General features: G+C 41.5%; 1 protein-coding gene across 5 annotated transcripts in view; it reads left to right on the forward strand.

The window, feature by feature from the left end:
• The window catches only part of LOC106602341 (protein FAM13A), a 77,059-nt gene that overhangs the window by 23,328 nt on the left and 39,869 nt on the right, over positions 1 to 13,862 (forward strand). For all 5 annotated transcript variants that reach the window (XM_045722811.2, XM_045722814.2, XM_045722812.2 and 2 more), the window contains exons 5-8: positions 392 to 593; positions 3,807 to 3,926; positions 4,853 to 4,939; positions 10,491 to 10,729. In XM_045722811.2, coding sequence (XP_045578767.2) covers positions 392 to 593; positions 3,807 to 3,926; positions 4,853 to 4,939; positions 10,491 to 10,729 — 648 coding nt within the window. The remainder of the gene's footprint in view (positions 1 to 391; positions 594 to 3,806; positions 3,927 to 4,852; positions 4,940 to 10,490; positions 10,730 to 13,862) is intronic.

A 13,862-nucleotide genomic window follows, 5' to 3' on the forward strand; every position in this document is an offset into this window, starting at 1 on the left:
TGTCTCCCATGTAGCTGACGACCCTCCCAACTCCGCCCACCGGCATCCTAATAAGGAAACAAGAGCAAAGAGAGAAAATACGACAGACAGAGTGGGAGGGTCGTCACACATTGGAAAATAATGGTCAGTTTCGGTCTACTTAACTGGGCGTCTCTCCCATAGAAACCAATGCAATAGCAGCTGGGTCTAGTCTACTTAGTTCATTGACTTTCATTGAACCAGAAAAAAACAGTGAGTGGGGTGTCTCGCTTCCTCTTCTGTCTCTGGCTACATTACCACGCCAAGAGGTCCAATCCTTTTGTCAATGTTGCTACAATATTGTACTTATGGTAATAACAATTTGTATCATTATATGCCATCTCTAATCTTCTCTGTCTGTCTCTGTCACCAGTGTGTCCTCTGGGTTCGATGGGATCCAGGAGCAGAACATCTGTAATAAGATCATGGCAAAGCTGATCCAGAACTACAGCAGCATATTCAACAACAACCACCAAGATGACGACCATAAAGAAGAGCACTGTGTCTTCAATAGAGATGGAGACAGAGGAGAACACATACAGGAATCTCTACCCTCTAACATCATCATTGTTAAAGTGAGTTACTGGTATTTTACATGTATTTTATACAAATTTTCATACTGATCTGGGCTGGTTTGGTCTTCCCTATCTATTCCCTATGTGTGCTCTGGTCAAAAGTAGTGCACTATGTAGGGCATAGGGTGCCATTTCGGAATGTATTTGGGGGGTACATTTGGTTTGCCTGCGAGTGATGTTATACCCGTCTTTGAATTGATTTGACTTGACGCAATCTCAGTCACGACTCTTCCAAGGCAACATCTTTGTTTTGATGTTCTGTTCTTGCTATCGGTCCATATTTAATGAGTCTAGACTACCCTTTGATGTGTCTCATGCGTTTGAGGAGAAGAGAAAGTTGAGGAGAAGAAAATCACATATAATGGGAATACACATACAGGCACAAGAACATAAAGGCACAAGCTGTAAAATATATTTATTTACCTGCTTTAAGAATCCATTATTTTGGGGGAATTTTCACAAAACTTTAAGGATTTAAAAATATAATTATTTGTCATTCCTGACTTGGGCCTGGGCTCTTAGTGTCAGAAAGGGACAATATTAGTCTGTATAGAAAAGGCCGCTGGTGATTTTGACCTGTTACAGAATACCCCTAATGCCATTTTTAACTAGAGTACCAGACAAAGTTTGGACACACCTACTCATTCAAGGGTTTTTCTTTATTTTTACTATTTTCTACATTGTAGAATAATAGTGAAGACATGAAAACTATGAAATAACACATATGAATCATGTAGTAACCAAATAAGTGTTAAACAAATCAAAATATATTTTAGATTCTTCAAAGTAGCCATCCTTTGCCTTGATGACAGCTTTGCACACTCTTGGCATTCTCTCAACCAGCTTCATCTGGAATGCTTTTCCAACAGTCTTGAAGTAGTTCCCACATATGCTGAGCACTTGTTGGCTTCACATATGCTGAGCACTTGTTTTCCTTCACTCTGCAGTCCAACTCATCCCAAACCATCTCAATTTGGTTGAGGTCGGTTGATTGCGGAGGCCAGGTCAAACCAGATGGGATGGCGTATCACTGCAGAATGCTGTGGTAACCATGATGGTTAAGTGTGCCTTGAATTCTAAATAAATCACAGACAGTGTCACCAGCAGAGCACCCCCACACCATCACACCTCCTCCATTCTTCACGGTGGGAACCACACATGTGGAGATCAGCCGTTCACCTACTCTGCGTCTCACAAAGACACGGCGGTTGGAACCAAAAATCAAATTTGAACTCGTCAGACCAAAGGACAGATTTCCACCGGTCTAATGTCCATTGCTCGTGTTTCTTGGCCCAAGCAAGTCTCTTCTTATTATTGGTGTCCTTTAGTAGTGGTTTCTTTGCAGCAATTTGACCATGAAGACCTGATTCACGCAGACTCCTCTGAACAGTTGATGTTGAGATGTGTCTGTTACTTGAACTCTGAAGCATTTATTTGGGCTGCAATATGAGGTGCTGTAAACTTTAATGAACTGTTCCTCTGCAGCAGAGGTAATTCTGGGTCTTCCTTTCCTGTGGCGGTCTTCATGAGAGCCAGTTTCATCATAGCGCTTGATGGTTTTTGCGACTGCACTTGAAGAAACTTTCAAAGTTCTTGAAATGTTCTGGATTGACTGACCTTCATGTCTTAAAGTATTGACGACCACTGCGCCACTTGTTTCTCTTTGCTTATTTGAGCTGTTCTTGCCATAATATGGACTTGGTCTTTTACCAAATAGGGCTATCTTCTGCATACCACCCCTACCTTGTCACAACACAACTGACTGGCTCAAACGCCTTAAGAAGGAAAGAAATTCCACAGATTAACTTTTAACAAGGCACACCTGTTAATTGAAATGCATTCCAGGTGACTACCTTGTGAAGCTGGTTGAGAGAATGCAACGCTGTTATCAAGGCAAAGGGTGGCTACTTTGAAGAATCTCAAATATAATATATTTTGATTTGTTTAACACTTTTTAGTTACTATGTGATTCCATATGTGCTATTTCATAGTTTTGATGTCTTCACTATTATTCAAAAATGTAGAAAATTGTAAAAAATTAAGAAAAACCCTTGAATGAGTAGGTATGTCCAAACTTTTGACTGGTACAGTACAAGGGTCTGGTTACTCGACTAACACTGTTACCCCAGACGTACTGTACATGACTTCATAAATGCTTAATTTTAAGAGTATGTCTCAAACATACCTTAATTCCATGAAGTAGCACTTTATCATGAGTTCCATTTTGAGATTCTCAATCACTTTCTACATAAAGGACAAAGTGGTAATTTGGTCAGTCAGCCCTCAAAGGAAGTGCTGAGTGTATTTATCATTGCATGTTGTGTGTGTGTGTGTGTGTGGTGGCCTCACGTGAAGATATCTCTAGTTCTGTTAAGTGCTGTAAATGTCTGTAGCAGCCAGGGGCCTCGGGGGGCCTTAGGGGCCTCACAACACCCGAGACCCCAGTTGGCTGCTGACCTGTGTGATATCCCTCCGCCTGACCAGCTCCTATTGGGATCTCCTTACACGCAGGGCTACACCTCCTTTTGACCACTATAGAGCGGCAGGTCCAGTGAAGCAGCATGAGTTACTGTAGGCTTTTATTCCTTTTTTATTGAAGGTACACCATTGCCTCATCTAATGGTGTGAAATATCATGCCAGCTAAACATTCCAGAACAGACTTTAGATGAACATTTCTGTTGGGGCCAAGGGTAGGAATTGGAGAGTGAAAATCATTTGACAATGTAAAAATGTCTTCTGATTTAAATTCCCAATGATTTTGCAGTGATGAGTTCCCAGGGTGATTAACAAGTCTCATAGCAGTGTGTGTTCTACCTCCCTCACAACAGTGTGTTCTACCTCCCACACAACAGTGTGTTCTACCTCCCTCACAACAGTGTGTTCTACCTCCCTCACAACAGTGTGTTCTACCTCCCTCACAACAGTGTGTTCTACCTCCCTCACAACAGTATGTTCTACCTCCCTCACAACAGTGTCCAGAACAGATGAGACAGGTCAAATGTGCTGTGCTGCCTGACTCTAACCTCTAACCCCACCCCCTCCACCCAAACACCCCCATGGTCAACTCACGCCCCCCTCTTTCTTACAGTAAAAGGACAGGAGCACCTGTATCCATGGCTACGTGCGGAGTAAAGCAATGAGGGGCATGTGGGAGGTCAATGGTCAATAGGTGGATTGTGTGTGAAACGTTTTTGTTGTTGTCTTTTTCCCAGGAAGCCAAGGAGACCCCGGTGAATAGGACAGATACTGAGTCACTGAAAACACCCGGAACCACACCAAGCACTCCCACACACACTCAAAAGACAACTATTCCAGTTCCCAGAAAGAAAAAGGTCTGTGTGTGTGTGTGTGTGTGTGTTTTGTGTGCCCCTGCCATGGAATACAATGCTTAGGTATCTGTATGAGGGGTACGTGCTGCCTGCCTAGTGCATACTTGTTTTAGTTTGCGTGTGTGCACCTGCCATGGAACACAATGTTTAGATCACAGGAGGTTGGTGGCACCTTAATTGGGGAGGACGGGCTGGTGGCAATGGCTGGAGCAGAATAAGTGGAATGGTTTGATGCCATTCCATTGGCTCCGTTCCAGCCATTATTATGAGCCGTTCTCCCCTCAGCAGCCTCCACTGGTTTAGGTATGTGTTTGTGCCCAATGTACACATGTAGGATTCTCAGTGTTAATCTACACGAACTACGACTCTTAGAATTCCCCAACAGTGTAGAATTCCCCTAACAGAGTACTTTTAACTAAGAATTCTCCAACAGTGTGGAATTCCTCTAACAGAGTACTTTTAACTAAGAAATCCCCAACATGGTACTTTTAATACCAACAATAGGGTCACATGACATAGTCAATTAGACATGGTTTTGAAACGTAAAATAAACATATTTCGTCACACCTATACATGCATGTGCAAGTCCCTGCATCATATTTTCATAGTGATAGTTTCAGCTGTGATACATGCTACTCCAGGTCAACACGTGAGGATACTACAGATATGGTATCCAATGTAGTATATGTTGAAATGACTGATACAGTGATCACTCATAGCTGTTTATTGCCGCAATCATCCTATATTCACAAAGTCATATTGCATTTGAGCAATTGGGCAAACTTCAACCCCTAGTTATATTGTTAGTAGCCCATGTATTAATATGCCCCGTCAGTCACATGCACTGTGATATGCCTTGATGCATAAACAATCGTAAGTTATATGAACTATATGATATGTACTTTGTCATTCCTCCTCTATGTTTCCAGAATGCTTCCAACAGTCCACCAGATGACACGAAGTCATCAAAAGAACTATCCAATGAAAATCCAATCATAACTCCAAGGAAAAAGAAGGTACAGAGAATACATCCAAGTATTGACTTGTTCTCTCTGAAAAACATTAACAATGTTTATTTGATTGCCTTAAGATTGCACTATCCTAAAATAGACATCCAATCCTTATAATTGCACCGTAACCATGGTAACACAGACACGTGTTATCGATTATATCTGATATATGGTGGGTTAGCTCTGGTTCAGAGTAGGATTGCTGATCTAGGATCAGATCCCCATCTGTCCATATAGTCTTATTCAATATGAGCTAAAAACTTCACTCCTACTCTGAAAGGCTGTGTGGATACGGGCCCTGATGCCACAAACTACCTAATGTTGTCAATGTTGTTGTGGCTGTATTTGCATCTCCCCTATATACACACACACACACACACACACATAAACGCATGTACGCGCGCTGTGCACATGCACAGTTTGATGACTTTGATAAACAATCAGAAATAACAATTGATTTTCTGGTGCATTTTTAGAAAGTTGTACTTAGATGTGTTTTTGGTTATTGAGCCAATTAGACCATGCCCATTTCAAGTTTATCTTTAAAAAATAAATACCTGTTATTTCAGAATATTTAGGCAAGTTAGCTGGCTAACTCATTGATTCTGTTTTGTATTATACCCATCAAGGGTCAGTCGTGGGCAAGGCTGGCTTGAGCATTTTGGGGGGCCGAAGCAAGATTTGGTTGCCCCTCCCCCCACCAGGCGGGCAAACCATTTTAGTGGGCCCCCTCCTGACGGTGGAAAGAAAAGCATACATTTTAAAGTATATTTCCTACTCATTTTGCCATGGAGTGTAGAGAAAATGCTGCAGTTTTAAAGCAAGTGTTCTGCAGTTGTAATAATTTTGCCATGACTTGTGATGTGAGTGAGAGTGACTAACAAAATCAATGGGGGCGCTGCGTGCCCGGTCGGTATTCGGCCACGATTACTACAAGTTTAGATAACTGACTAGACTAACTTAACAATCTAAAAATTGTTAGCTGATTGACTGTCAGTGACTGACAAAACAAGAGAAAAACTGCTGATCCACAACCAAATTTCAAACTTGCACCTTGTGTATTCTAACTCTCAACAGTAAGTTGAGACCCCGACTCATTTTTGTAAAGTCCGGGCCCCTAAGCGAACGCTTATGCCTGGAGCCGGCCCTGGTCGTGGGCTTCTGATAGTGATGGCTCTGATCAAGCCACTCGCTCACATGACTTGATTTGATCAGGTAAATCAGTGAGAGGAAGCCAGACGAGCCACAACACAACAACAATCAAGCTAATTCACAATGACACACAGGAGCTACGCAGGATATATGCCCTTCCTGCCCTCCCTGTGGCATTATGATGCAGACAGCCGAATAGCCTTCACCAACCGACTTCCGTTCTTAGATATTTCATAAAGTTGTAACCCTTGACTTAGAATGGAATAAAATTCAAAATCTATTGTTGTGACTCATAGACCTACATACACTAGCTGAATGTATTGTTTGTCTACGGCTATAAAACAATTAGCAGAGTTAGCCAATAGGATATTCTTTAATATCCAGACAGAAGCCAGAGAAGAGATTGAGAAATGCTGATTGAGCTAACAATGGGATTAGCGTAGCATGGTGTGATGAAAAATAAGACAAGTTATTGCTGATGAGGGATGTTTTTTGTTGTTGGCGTATCCCTGGCAGAGTCCCCAGGACCCATGTTGCTCAGTTGGTAGAGCGTGGCACTTGCAACGCCAGGGTAGTGGGTTCGATTCCCAAGGGGACCAGTATGAAAAAAGGATGAAAATGTATGCACGCACTACTGTAAGTTGCTCTGGATAAGAGCATCTGCTAAATGACTAAAATGTCATGTTAAATGAGTCAGTAAAGTCACTGAGCCTGTGCATTAGGCTCATATTTAGCATCGCTAGCATGATCTAATCTAGCGTACTACATTGTTGTTGCTCCTTGGTAATATTGTTGTTGACAAACACGTTGGTTTTGCTTGCTTGTTCATTAGATTTTGAGCCATTTCAGTGAAGTTGGCTTTGATAGCGTTCCAGGAAATGTTAGAACGCCAGTTGACCTTTGAATTAATATGGCCCTGGATAAAACAAATGTGTTAATATCAATTGTAATTCAAATGATAACAGTAAATATAACAATTCAAGGGCATTTAGAATGGTGGGAACTCCCCTTTAATTTCATGTTGATGAAAAATGAAGGGAACTCCCCTTTAATTTCATGTTGATGAAAAATGAAGGGAACTCCCCTTTAATTTCATGTTGATGAAAAATGAAGGGAACTCCCCTTTAATTTCATGTTGATGGAAAATGAAGGGAATTTACCTTTCATTTCATGTTGATGCAGTCACATAAAGCGCATGACCCCACTACATAATAAATACAGTCATATCCTGTAATTCACCATGGGGTTCCTTTATAAACATCTTTCTTATAAATGATCAGTTTTAGTTATAGTTTTGTAGCCATATACGGTATAGTGTAATTTAATCTGCAGCCTAATAAAATCAATGTATGCTTAACAGGGATATTTACCCATGATGGCCTTGGATGACGGTCTTGTTTAAATGTATAACCTAACAAAGATATATGGTGTGTAGATAAGTTAGCTAGCTGGCTTGCCACTGGTAATTTGACTTTATGGTGGGAGGGGGAACTATAGTTGAAAAGCCATTGGTACGGTTCTGCTGTTGAGAGTTATTCAGATGTATGTATTTTGCAGTAAGCACACACACACACACACACACACACACACACACACACACACACACATTTGGGGCCTTAGTGTGACACTGTAGTTTGGCATGTCTATATAAATCTGTCGTGTGCAACAGAGGGGCTGTGACGTATGGAATCGATTAATCGAATCTTAGTGTTTCCATTTTGCATAAATTAGGCTCAGTTTAGATGTATTTATATCGCTGTAGAGCCTGGCTGTAGAGCCTGGCTGTAGAGCCTGGCTGTAGAGCCTGGCTGTAGAGCCTGGCTGTAAATCCAGCTTATCTGTCGAGGCTCTGGTCTAGTGTTGGGAAATGTGAGATGAGTAATTGGCACCATCGGTCAGAGGGCCCTAAATATGTTTATGATGTAGTATATCTGAACCTGTTCACCTGTTGTTGTATGTGCCACGTTACCCAACACAGTGAACACTCCTGTAGTGAGTTCAAGTCACTTTCCCCATTTTAGCTGGGACTTTCTCAGCTAAAAAAAAGTCCATGGTGACATTATCATTCAACTGCTGTAGTCTATTTTGCTTGTGCTCTTATTTATATTTACATTTCAAAATGTAAGCAAACATTCTGTTGTTATGGTAACAGCGGTATTGGAATTTTAATGTCACTCCTTTTCCGGTATTTATGTGAAAGTGTTTCTGCTGCTATAAACAATAGCTTGTGTTTTTGGATCATTGTGTTGTGATGAGAGTCTCAGCCAAGTGGGTGTTGTTCTTCACAGGGCCAACAACACATTAACAGGTATGTCTCTCATTCCACCAAAAGAGGTTAGACAACTGGTCTGTCAACGCCGCTGCCTCTGCCTCTACAACTAAAGGTAGAGTTGGTGATTTAGAAGCCATGTTTTCACAGGTGGTTGTGAATGACTCCAGAACGGAGTGTACCTCGTCAAATCACAGATTGTTGGTATTTCTTTTGGCAGTATTTGGTGTGTTTTGGATTTTTGATCCAACTTGTAATTGTTAAGCCATTGTTTTCAAATGAGGTCACCTCCTCTTTGGTCAATTGGACAATAATAAACCGTTTAGCCTAAAAACTCTGCCATTAACACATTGTCATACTGGCAGTTTGTCTTTCTTGGTGACAGAATGGCGTTTATTTACCCATAGTTCTCCTGATCAGCCACTTCCTGACATCACCAGTGTTGGGGTCATTAGAAAAAAATAAGTCATATATTCACTGTTACTCGTTACTTCTTTCAACAATAACAAATTACTTATTACTCCCTGGAAAAAGTCATTAGTTACATGAGGAGGTGTGTTATATGGCCAATATACCATGGCTAAGGGCTGTTCTTAAGCATGATGCAACGCGGAGTGCCTGGATACAGCACTTAGCCGTGGTATATTGGCCATATACCACAAACCTTCGAGGTGCCTTATTGCTATTATAAACTGGTTACCAACGTAATTAGAGTAGTAAAAATAAATGCGTGTCAGCCAATCAGCATTCAGTGCTCGAACCACTCAGTTTATAATACTCGGTATATTGCTTTTGCATTACACCCCAAAACGTTGTGCATCCTCACTCAGTGTAAACAATGTCAACGTTACGTTGGCTTATACACAAACACAAACACACATAAAAATCAAGCCTTGGTTGAGGTCGGCCTACAGGCATCTTCAGCATCAGTGGTCAGGTCTCAGGGGGTTTTTCGCTATGAGTTGTGTGTTGGTCGTGTTGCCATTGCAGGTGCTTTAAGAGATTGGAAGTCGTGTTTTCTAGCAGTGGAGGGGTCATCACCCCCCCTTCACCCTCTGGCGTTCTGGATACACCGCCCCCAACATTAAGCCAAATACATCACTTAACTCCTGACATCTGTCGTCGATGTGCAAAATCTAGTCCCTTAGGCTTAGAAGCTTTTCAAACTGTTCTGTAACGGAAAAACATCAACTACTAGACCTTTTCCATGGCTCTCCTAGTAACAGAAAAAAACAACGATTCCAGCCCTGACTGGATGTTCCATTGATAAATGTGGCTCACGTGGCTCACTGATAAAGTGCTTCCATTCCTCATCATTAAATGGTTTAGCATTGGCTTTTGTCCAGAGCCAAACCCTGTCGGGATTGGTTATTGTGCCTTTGATCAATAGTTGAGCTGTAGGCTTCAGACCCATTAGGCTTACAAAACAGTGGACTGCTAACATTTGAATAACTTCACGTTTTTCATTCACACTTTTCTCTTACCCCCAAATACACACCTCTCAGTTAAATGCATTAGATGTAGCTAGCGCACCTCTGTAGAACTGAAACGGTATAGCCTAGTGGTGCACACACCATCGACATGAAGAAAGGGCGGTGTGACATAGCAGTGGTACGGATGAGGTGCTTTAGGTACACCGTAGATACGACAGGCTACCGCCAGCTATACCCCCTAGGAGTCAGCACGGTAAGAGAAATAGGAGTTTAACCCTTTTCATTTCCACAGGGTGGTATTCACTAGGCATAAAACAGACTCAAACAGGCCAAAATGGGTACTTACTATCTAAACTTTTCCAATAAGCGATTTGCATTGAACACCAAATGTTTTTGAAATGTTTTGTTTTGTTTTGTTAGGGTGTGCCCAAATGAATGCAACCCAGTTTAAGGCTAACCTTCCCCCTTCATTTGTTATTTTATTAGCCAACCTTCATGTCTCTACTGTACATAGCCTATCCTCCAATGCATGTTTTATTCTGTAGTAACCCAACTAAAGGTCAGCACAGCTGATCTGATTTCCCCTGTGACAGTATGCTGAGGCAGGTATCGTTTACATCTCTGGCTTTACACACGGGGCTCTGGTATTACAGGGAATTCACCCACCTCACCCGTCCTTCATTCTCCTTGTCTCTTTCCACAGGTGAGGAAAGTAAAGCGCGAGACAGCGACGGTGCTCCAAGCCGTGCCCCTTCCCAGTCTCTCTCCTGGGCTGCCCTATGTGAGGCCCCTGGTCCTACCCGTTCCCCTGGCCCCGGAGGTGAGGAGCCCCAGCCCTGAGAGGATGGAGCTGACCCCACCAGGTTCCCCACAGGACCCTCAGGGACCAGCCACAGACGCCTGGGACGTCAACACGGTCAAGACCACGGAGGTCCTGAACAGGTCAGTGTGTAGTGTTGTAACAGACCGTTATTTTGGGGCCGTATGGTGGAAAGTTACAAATAGGTAGTCTTTAGTAGTTCATGATGTTTGTATCCATTCAGGAGCACAATAGGATGTCTGGGATTTTAAAAATTCCACGAATGTGAAACCTTATTAAGAGAGTGGGGTGAGGCACGCTGTCAATGGAAAGAGGTTATATTAGGTAGCTGATTATTTTTATTAAATGCATAATAAAATGCTACAAATGCAGGAAAATGTATGTAAAACACTTTTTTTTTATAATAAAACAAAAAACTCTTTAGTACTTTTACCTCTGTGCTCCAGTGCATATGGTATTGGTGGTTCAGTAGTCCATGTAGCACCTCTTCCCTTTATAATTAAAGCTTGCCTCATAACAGAGAAGAAACACAGCTTGCAGGTCCTGGTTGTCAGCCAAGACTTCTGAAGTATAGCCTAGTTTGCTAACACAACTTATATGATTTTATGGGGGTCACTTAAAAGTGTATCAATCTATCTTCAACAATCTTAAAAACAAACCTTTATGATTATCATTTGTGGGGGTCATAGGTTATATGATAACCAAGCACAAACATTCTAGTAAACATTGAGTTACACGTTATTACAATACATACATGCACTATTACATTAAATGTTGGATGTCTGAACATTTTCTCCAGCTCAATGAGAAGAAATCCGAGGTTATTTTATTTGGCCCCCTCCTTGCTAGAACCCAGATTCTAGCAATCATGTTTACGGCTTGGTTTAGCCCCGTCCTATATCTCTGATCTTTTATCTCCATACGAGCCAGGACGCAGCCTGAGATCCTCAGGCAGGGACATGTTGACCATTCCAAAGTCTAGGTTGAAAACGAAAGGAGACCAAACATTTTCCATTAGGGCCCCTAGGCTTTGGAAGGGTCTGCCAGAGGAGACCAAGCTTGCAGATTCAGTGTCTCTTTTTAAATCCCTGCCGAAGACACCATTTTATAAAGATGCTTTTAATGTATGATTTGAATGTGTGATTCAAATTAGCTGTCTTGTTTTGTTCTCCTTCCTCCTGTCTTTGTTTCTTTTTTAGTAATTTTATTTTATGATGAGAAACACTTTGTTACTTGTATTGAAAAGCGCTATAGAAATAGTTATTATTATTATTATTTTCAGTATGTAATAGTACAGTATGAGTTGAGTTTAGAGGTACATACTAGTAACCCTGTGTAATAAAACAGTACGAGAGACTAGTTGTAAATATCTTATGACCACTGTTTGCGTTGGTGAGACGTTCCCATCATTGTACGGTGATTGTGCGGAACTCAGAACAGCCAGCTGCCATTTGGGATCTAAAAAGCCGAGAGCCGATCTTGGTCGCAAGGCTCCTGTGACATCCCAATGCCATCTAAACATATTTATTATAAGTTGGCTGAAACTGGACCCTGTCCGGATCAAGTGTTCCCAGTCTGGGAATAGCATGTCTGCAAAATAACGTGTACAGCTGTGTTGGTTGGTTGTTGAGGCCTCCTTAGGGTTGATGTTAGCATTAGCCTAGCGCTAGCTAGCACATCCAGTGTTCAGTTGCTCGTAAAAAAGATAGCCTTGTCCTCAGTGCATGGCATGCAGTCGCAATGATTTAAGATGGAGCTTTTGTCTGTGGAGGGCTTACTCAATCAATCAATCAATCAATAAAACAATAAGCTTCCTGCAGGTAGTTGTTAATGGCAAAGACAAAATATTGGCCTGGTCATATTGGGCATGCATAAAATCAAGTTTGTTTTAAAAGGAATTGCTAATACATATTTTTTTATTTTTTTTATTTAATCTTTAAATAGGCAAGTCAGTTAAGAACAAATTCTTTTTTACAATGAAGGCCACACCCTACCCCGGCCACACCCTAACCCGGACTACGCTGGGACAATTGTTCGCCGCCCTATGGGACTCCCAATCACGGCCGTTTGTGATACAGCCTGGAATCGAACCAGGGTCTGTAGTGACGCCTCTAACACTGAGATGCAGTGCCTTAGACCGCTGCCCCACTCGAGAGCCCAAATATATATTTATTCAGTGTTTATTCACAATGAATAAATGGCTCAGTGGAAACTGGTAACTGCTGAATACAGGCCTCATGTTGTGTGGTGTTACTTGGAAGAGGACCTCTGATACAGGGCTTGTAAGAAATAAATGTTCTCACTAGATATTCAATATTAAGTATCAGCCAGGAAAATGAAAGCAGAGCTCATCTCGCAGGAGCAAATAGAACATGTTTGCTAAGCAAACAAAATAGTAGGAACAAGCTAACGGATGCTAAACTGAACCGATATACGAGGCAGTGTTATGTTACAGCTTGTGTAGTACAGCTCTCTAGCAGTTGATCTGGACACAGGCACACATGTGCATGTACGCAAATACAGTATAAATGCATATGTCGAAGTTGTGGACTTTGCAGTATTTTTTTGTATCTTTTACTGCCTTTAAGTAGATAAGATAACAGCATCTAAAAATAACTTCAGGTAAAGCCTGAAACTGTCTTTGAAAACATGCATTAGGAGTGCCTGGCCATACCCCCAATACTCCTATATACAGTTGAAGTCGGAGGTTTACATACACCTTAGCCAAATACATTTAAACTCAGTTTTTCACAATTCCTGACTTTTAATCCTAGTAGAAATTCCCTGTCTTAGGTCAGTTAGGATCACCACTTTATTTTAAGAATGTGAAATGTCAGAATAATAGTAGAGAGAATGATTTATTTCAGCTTTTATTTCTTTTATCACATTCCCAGTGGGTCAGAAGTTTACATACACTCAACTAGTATTTGGTAACATTGCCTTTAAATTGTTTAACTTGGGTCAAATGTTTTGGGTAGCCTTCCACAAGCTTCCCACAATAAGTTGGGTGAATTTTGAAACAGATTTGTAGGCCTCCTTGCTCGCACAAGCTTTTTCAGTTCTGCCCACAAATTTTCCATACGATTGAGGTCAGGGCTTTGTGATGGCCACTCAAATACCTTGACTTTGTTGTCCTTAAGCCATTTTGCCACAACTTTGGAAGTATGCTTGGGGTCATTGTCCATTTGGAAGACCCATTTGCGACCAAGCTTTAACTTCCTGACTGATGTCTTGAGATGTTGCTTAAGTATTCCA

Source organism: Salmo salar, chromosome 08 (genome assembly GCF_965601325.2).
Source record: "Salmo salar chromosome 08, fSalSal1, whole genome shotgun sequence".
Classification (NCBI taxonomy): Eukaryota; Metazoa; Chordata; class Actinopteri; order Salmoniformes; family Salmonidae; genus Salmo; species Salmo salar.